The following is a 7,425-nucleotide window of genomic DNA, read 5'->3' as shown; positions in this document are numbered from 1 at the left end:
TAAGATGGTCGTTGGGACGGAGTCACCATCTTCTCAGCGCTGCTGGCACTTGAATAGACCATCCTTCCTTACATCAGCCCCTGCCTTTTGAGTATTGGCTTTCAAAGTGGCAGGCACCAAACCTGAGTTTGGTATCACTATGAGGAACTGTTTGAAATGCTAACTCAAGTAAAACAAGGCAACAGTTTTGTGCTAAAATGTAGATGACACTTTATACTAGACTGTAGCAACAGATGTCAAATTTTAAATTAGCAATGTACAAGAAAACCTTAAGGTTAAGAAAATTCTATCTGATTAACACAGTCTGCTCTGCACATTAAGAAGACAGTCACCCCTCTAGGGTTGGTGCCCAGACACCTCCCGGAAATTAAAAAAATATATATATATACACACACACACATATACATATATATTAGAAGCCCCGTGCACAAATTCGTGCACAGTGGCGTCCCTTGGCCTGGCCTGCAGGATCAGGCCGAAACCGGCTCTCCAACATCCCTGAGGGGTCCTGGATTGTGAGAGGGTGCAGGGGAGGCCAAGGGATCCCACCGGTGCACGATCGGGGCCGGGGAGGGACGCGGGAGGTTGATCAGCTGGGGAGAGACCACGGGAGGGCTCCAGGGCATGTCCGCCCATCTCGCTCAGTCCCGATTGACCGCACCCCAGAGCAAGCTAACCTACCTGTCCGAGCACCTACCCCCTGGTGGTCAGTGCACGTCATAGCAAGCGGCTGAGCAGCCTTAGCATATCATTAGCATATTACACTTTGATTGAATGGCCAACCGGACGACCGGACACTTAGCATATTAGGCTTTTATTATATATGATTTTTTTTTAAGATAGCCAGCCATCAACATTAGGACTCACTCCTGGGTCCAGCTCCCAGAGCACAGAACCCATCCTAACAATGAGTAGAATGTGGCTTCCAAAAGAGAAGAGACAACAGAGAACAGTATGTATGTACATGTATGTACACGGGAGGGGAGATGTATAATCCAGCCCAAGCAAAGGAAAAAGCAGGTAGCCACCCGATCGTGACCACTCATGGCCACTCAGCACTGGCATCATCGTGAACCAAGCAGACCTCTGTTAGACACACCTTGCAAATAACCACTTGCCCACGGCTCATATGTGAACTGAGCTCATTAACTTTCTGGAGAACCTTCTAGGACAGCCACGCTTTAGAGGAACGTGCTCCCAGTCACTCTGTCTAGAAGTATACCATTACAAAGGAGACGGTGTTTTCAATAGAACATCTTAGTAATTAAGCAAGAGATGTGACAAGACAATGTCAGAAAGGCAGATACAACTGCTGTAAGCCTTCACTATAAAATGATCCTTCAATGCTGATAAGAGAGCACAGGTGTGCTGGGCACAACAGCTACTCAAACCCCCAAAGAAAAGGACAAATAAAGCCCACAGCTCTACGGCATCTTAGAATGGACTTGAAATGCCAGCAGCTCAGGGCCTCGGCACCTCATTGTCATTACTGATGCCCCACAAGCCTGTGGGGATCCGGCAAATGGGTCTCCAAACGGCTGGTTCCCGGAGCAAACACCACTCTGTCTAGTTAGCCACACAGGCCCAGTGAGGAACTCCCTCACTATCCGGCCTCCTTCCTGCAGAGGCCTCCACAGGGCTGAATGGCGGGGAGGCCGAGGTAGTAGGAGAAGCTGAAGCTGCAGACACTGAACCCCAAGCGTGGCCTGAGAAGCAAAGCTGCAGCTCACCGTGTGGCATCAGCCACACCAACCCCTAGGGTGAGCTTAGGCACAGTGGATCCCAATAACTGAATCATCCACCCCTGGGAAACATCCAGGAGCCCGTACTACTTCCCCAGGATACCTGTGGGCCCCGCCCTCTGCCACCTCCATGCTGGGGCCAGGGTAGGCCAGCCCCCCTCAGCCAGGACTGGCCTGCCAGGGCAGGGGAGGGCACAGACACACAGCCGCCTTACCTCCGAAGTTGGCCAGCCGCCCAATCCTTGTTACTGGCACCTTCCGCTCCCGAGCCCGCTCACTGAGCTAGAGGGACAGCAGAGAGAGCCCTCAGGGACAGCGAATGGGGACAGGGCGGCCTTCAGGGGCTCATGCTGCCCCCATCCCCTCTCCACCACCAAAGACAGCAGTTCTGCCGGCAGCACCTCCACCACCAAGAGGCCTCCATGTTCCCAAAGCCTCCAGACCACAGCATCCCCGGAGGGGCCTGACACCAGCACCACCGGGGAACCACCCACAGGGCCCACTCCAGGGGCCCTCCCGGACGCACCATCTGCTTGTGGGGCTTGCTCTCGGGGCGCGCCTTGGCCTGCCGGGCCTTCTCAATGTCCTCGGCTGTAAGGCCCCCCACAGGGGACTGGTCCTGGTGGAAGAACCTTCGCTGCAGGCCAGTGGGACAGAAGGGGGCTCTGCTATCTACAAAAAGCCTCCCGTCCCGCCTGCCCAGAGGAGAGGCAGTCTGCCCTGGGAGCCCAGCTTCCCTAAAGGGTCCACTGTCAGCGTAGGCAGGAGCTGGGCCCTTGCTGCTGGCATAATCCTGGGGTGGAGACAACGGCTGGTCCTGGGAGGAGGCTGCAGAGAAGTCTGCAGAGGCGCCCTCGGCCCTTGGCCCTGAGAAGTGGAACTCTGATTCTGGGTCGTCAAAGCTCTCCGACATGTAAGATTCTTCATGCTTGTCCTGCTCCTGCAGGGAACAAAAGCCAGCGTGAGAGGAGCAAGCAGTAGCCGCCCTCCTGTGCCCATCCCCCTCTGCACAGGACAGCACGTCCCCGCTGCCCCGCCTCCGTCCTGCAGAGGGTGACACCACATTACTCCCGAGGCCTGTGTCAGTTCTGGAGGTGAGACCCGGATCCCAGTCCTGCTGCTGCCAGGGCTCTGCTGTGCGGTCACTGAGAACCTGCTGGGTGTCCAGCCAGGCCCAGGCCCGTTACCACCACTCCCAGCAAGTTCCTCCTCTATTAATCGGGGCTAAGGACAGGCCTCCAGGGCTCTGGGGTGGGTAATCCAGGGAAAGAGACAGGAGACCTTGAGAAGTCAAAGCATAACACAGACCAGCGAGGGCAAGGGCAGTGTACAGACGGGGACACCCCACCACTCCAGGCCAGTGCCTCGCCAGACACGGCTCCCCTCACCGGCCACGGCCTGCCTTTAAGAGGCTCTCTCACTGGACGACTTGGCACAACCAGGTCTGGCCTGCCTGTCCTTGGGAGTTGGGGGCACATACTTTCCTTGTAACAACTGAAAAGACCTGATCTTCAGGCCCAGATTCCTTCTGCTTTAGAACTCGGAGTGACCTTGGGTGAGCTCTCTGCTACTTCCTCATCTGAAAATAGGACTCCCCACAGTCAGTTTTGTGGGGCCACAGACAAGGCACAGACAGGCCAGGGGAACAGCGCCGAGGAGGCTCTAAGTGGAACAGCACTGACTCCTGAGGGAGGTCAGGAGCCCGGGTTCCGTTCCACTGAAATGGACTCAGTGCACAGTGCTGCCCGCGGCTCTGCCCACACGGAGTCGGTCCACAGCCTGCGCACCCTCAGCTCTACAGGCTACTGCCTCCAGGGACGGAAGGAGATGAGGCTGTGACTCTCATGCCCAAATGGAAACAGGCTGAGGGACTGAGGTGACCCGGTAAAGGCCACCAGCCGGCCATGCCTCAGAGCAGAAATCAATCGTATTGGGTTCTCTGGGTACCTCTCTGGGTACCTCTCAAGATGGCCAGGCAGCCCTGGGTGCGGGGCCTGAGGCAGGTCCCTGAGAGCCACAGCAGAGCCCCTGTTGCCCCTGACTCTGTGTGGCCGCCTGGCCCTGCATGGCCATGACCGGCTTATGTGGCTCTGGGCCTCTGGGCAGGGAAGGGCCCAGTGTGTCGATGGGACCAGACCTGGTGTCTGCTGCATGAAGATGTGAACAAGCCCCTGGAGGAGCTGGAGGGAGAGGTTTCCGGAGGATCTGGCCTCCATCCCCAGAGAGAAGGGAGGCACAGGGCCTACGTGCTGAGGGAGAGAATGGAGCACACGGAGGCCAGCGCCCGCTAATGTCCACCTCATGGTGGGCAATGGCCCCTCCCTCCTCCCTCCAAGTGACTGTCCTGGTGGATGGCCCTGCCTGAGGAGACAGAGGAGCGGGTGGGAGCCTGGGCAGGAGGCCCCTCCCCTCCCAGGGAGGCCTGTCGGGTCTCCCCGCTGCCGCACGCCTGGGAGGCCCAGTGAGCTGGACAACTGCACCTCCTGAGTGTTCCACAGGCACCACATCCAACAGGAAGGTGCTCTCCTCACTAGGAAAGGCACTCGGGGGCCGGAGCCACAGCCCAGCCTCACAGAGGAGGGCGGGTCAGGGAGTCATATGCTGGGAAGAGGACACACGGACCTGATCCTGTCCTGCTTAAAAATCACGGGCCTCGCATCCAACTTCTTAGTCTCCATCTCCCCACCTGAGAAAGGGGTACACATCGAGGCCTGCCCCTTTCCAGGCCAGCAGTGAGGCTCCGGTGAGGTCACGAGTGTGAGACTTGTGAAGTTAAAGGCATTTGGGGTGAGAAATAGCCACGTGGCGCCAAGGAACCCTTCGAGAGCAGCAGAGGGGGATCCGGGACCTAAGACTAACCAGAAGCCTCAGGCTGTGATGGCCTCAGCCTGGCGGAGCCTGAGTGTCCTTTGTCCACAAGGTCAGCGACCACAGGGGAAACGGAAGGAGAGGGAGCAGGTGTGCTCACGCACACGGGTGCACAGCTTCCCCTCCCCCAGGACTTTCAGAAACAGTCACTGGGGACACCTCGGCGGACAGCCCTCTGCTCCATCAAGCCCTGTTATAATCGCCTGTCCTGCACGCACTTCTACCTAAAACCTTCCCGCGGTGGTAAAGCAGAGGCTCTCTGGTCTGTGGCACAAAAGACAGCAGGAAAGACGAGAGGAAGACGAGAGGCAGAGCGGTCCTCAGCTTTCACTCAGGAAAGCAACACATCAGCACCCAGAGACCCACAGAAAAATGCAGCGGGCAAGTGGGAAAAGCCTGAGGAAGCCCAACGGACACAGCCTCCTGTGGCAGCTCCATGCGGAGGCGACAGCAATGGAACACGCTTCCCAGCCCGGCCGCCCCTGCCCAGCGGCCCTTGCTCTGCCCAGTGGAGCTCTGACAGCAGGTGGCTTCCATCACTTCTTTACAGAAATCAGCCCAACAGAAAACACTCGTTAACACAGGGAGAAGGGTTCTTCCCCTTTAAAAACTGCTCAGTGACGGCCACATGCCAGTTCCTTCCAGCTGCCTCCACAGAACACAGCAAGTGTTACTTTTTCCTGTGGTTTTTTAAATTCCCAAAACTAAAAAGGCTTCTCTTCAATACCTCAACACAGGCCAGAAACTGAACACAGACTGGGCAGAGGGAACGGGGCCGGTCACCGCGATCCCCGCGGACGGGGCTTGGTCTCCCTGAGCTCGGCACCCGTGCCTGATCAGCCAGGGAACTCCTAGTCGAACGCGTGGGCTGGGCCGCTTGCTCCTGGGGCTCCTCTCAGCTCTGTGAAGCTTCCTCTAACTAAGGCGTGAGTCACCCAGCAGCCTCTCCCAGGGGCCCTATCCCACCCGGAAGGGTAGTGGGCTACACTAACCAGTGGGCTCTCTGGCCCTGGCCACAGGGAGACCAGCCACCCTAGCTGTGTCCTAGTCTCACCAAGAGCTCCAAGTCCAGCTTCCCTCCCACTGGCACCCCTGCTGGCCCAGCCTCCTTACCTGCACCGTCCCCAGGACCATGCTGAACTGCTCTGCAGCTGTGGACTGCAGGGCCCGGGCTGCCATGATGAACTCCGCACCAAGGCCGAAGTGCTGCAGGTGGGTTTCCACGGCTGCCTCCGTCAGCTTGGCAAGGCCTTTGAGCACCATGATCGCATCCCCCATAATGGAAGCCATCCTTCAGGGCTGGAAGAGAGCAGGCCACGTCAGGCAGGGGGACACCACACCTCAAACAGGGTCACACTCACACTGATCAACTCCCCGTGATCCTGGGCAGAGGGTAACTGGTTTGCACTGACCTCCCTTTTGACCCGGGCTGACAGAGCAAAGAGAGGAAGGGCCCAGGGCTCAAGGTCTGCTCTGGCCACTCCCTGCACGGCAGCCCTGAGCAGCATGCAAGGCCCCAGGGGCCGGCTGTGCACCTAGGAGACCTAGAGAGGTAAGTGACTTGCTGAAGTCTCCTGCCACCAAGCGGCAGAACCAGAACTTGAACCAGGTGTACTGACTTAGTCCAAGGCTCTTTCCTCTGGACCAAACTGTAGGCGGGGAGGGAGCACCTGTTCCCAAAGCAGTTCCCAAACAGGGCTGCCTGCCCCTGCCCAGCTGCGCTCGCTCTGCCCGGTGAGGCCTCTGACAGACACCCACAGACCACAGGGCAGCCAGCGCCCAGCCTCCTTCTCAGACTCAACTACTGAGCAAGCCAGTGTTTTCAAACCACAGTCCAGACCACAGTGCAATCCATCTGGAAAATCCTAACCAGCATTAAAATGCAACGACATGACGTGAACAGAAGAGAAAGCGTCAGGGGTCCTATGGGAAGGACTGTCTTAGGAAACTTGTTTCCCTCGTGTGTACACGTGAGCTCCTCTGTCTCTTTTCTCTACCGAGTCCGTCTAAAACGTGTTTCTTAACGCAGGTCAGGGCCAAAGAGGCTGAAAGTCACTGTACCCAGTGGTACCTCCCAGGGTGCGGAGTGCTGTCAATCACCCAAGTATTCTTAAGGTCTGCTAGGGGGCTGTGTGCTGGGAGGGGTTGGATAAGGCCCTGTTACAAACTGGGGCTGAAGAAAAACCACAAAAAGGGAAGGAACAGCAGGACACCCCAGAGAAGGCACACTCTGGACAGGGCAGGGCTGAGCTGAGTTCTGCTAAGAGTCTCAGAGATAAGACAGAAGCCAGAGAGGAGAGGGCGTGGGAGGCAGGCACTGCAGGCAGGGGACCTGCATGAACAAACACGTGGAGGCTGAGGAGGAGGTTACACCTGGACGCAGGGCGTGGGCCACAGGAGGGAGAGGAGGTCACAGACACCGTGGGTCCCTCTTCCCTTCACACGAGTGAGCAGAAGCACATGCTGGCGGTCCGGTAAGAGCACACCAGGACCGACCAGAACTCCAGGGCTTCTGAAGATGGCAGGCGGGCTCAGGCCCACCTGCCCTTTGCAGGGAGCAGCCCAGTCAGCCCAGGATTCCTGCGGGATCAGCGCTGCCCCTCCGCAGGGCCCAGCTGCTTTTATTTGAAAGGAGAATTGTAGTGACAGCCAGAGAAACCCCCTGGTGCACAGGAGCCTTGGGGAGCCGAGCTGACCCACCATACCCTGCCCCAGGAACACCTCCACCTGCACAGGGCCACGGGGCTGGGTGCTTTCACTCTCATCTCCTTTTAACCTTTATAAACAACTGGATGACATGGAGATTACTGCCCCC

General features: G+C 57.7%; 1 protein-coding gene across 1 annotated transcript; it reads right to left on the bottom strand.

Annotated features, from left to right (window-relative positions):
* Nucleotides 1-1,390: 1,390 nt before the first annotated feature.
* LOC102427228 (atypical kinase COQ8A, mitochondrial-like) lies at nt 1,391-5,909 on the bottom strand. The gene is made up of 3 exons (XM_006108614.3): nt 5,724-5,909; nt 2,269-2,682; nt 1,391-2,024 (listed from the first exon to the last, which is right to left on the bottom strand). The coding sequence occupies exons 1-3, from the start codon at nt 5,898-5,900 to the stop codon at nt 1,902-1,904; spliced, it is 714 nt and encodes a 237-aa protein (XP_006108676.1). The 5' UTR covers nt 5,901-5,909; the 3' UTR covers nt 1,391-1,901.
* Between the last annotated feature and the right edge of the window lie 1,516 nt (nt 5,910-7,425).

This window comes from Myotis lucifugus, unplaced genomic scaffold (assembly GCF_000147115.1).
Source record: "Myotis lucifugus unplaced genomic scaffold, Myoluc2.0 scaffold_2812, whole genome shotgun sequence".
Taxonomy (NCBI): domain Eukaryota; kingdom Metazoa; phylum Chordata; class Mammalia; order Chiroptera; family Vespertilionidae; genus Myotis; species Myotis lucifugus.
Note: the sequence above shows the minus strand (reverse complement) of the source record. Positions and strands in the feature narration are given on the sequence as shown.

Coding starts and splice junctions, on each gene's coding strand:
- LOC102427228 (XM_006108614.3), bottom strand. CDS start 5,900: ATGGCTTCCATTATGGGGGATGCGATCATGGTGCTCAAAGGCCTTGCC. Junction 2,683..5,723: donor TGGTCCTGGGGACGGTGCAG/GTAAGGAGGCTG, acceptor TGTTCCCTGCAG/GAGCAGGACAAGCATGAAGA. Junction 2,025..2,268: donor GCAAGCCCCACAAGCAGATG/GTGCGTCCGGGA, acceptor CTGTCCCTCTAG/CTCAGTGAGCGGGCTCGGGA.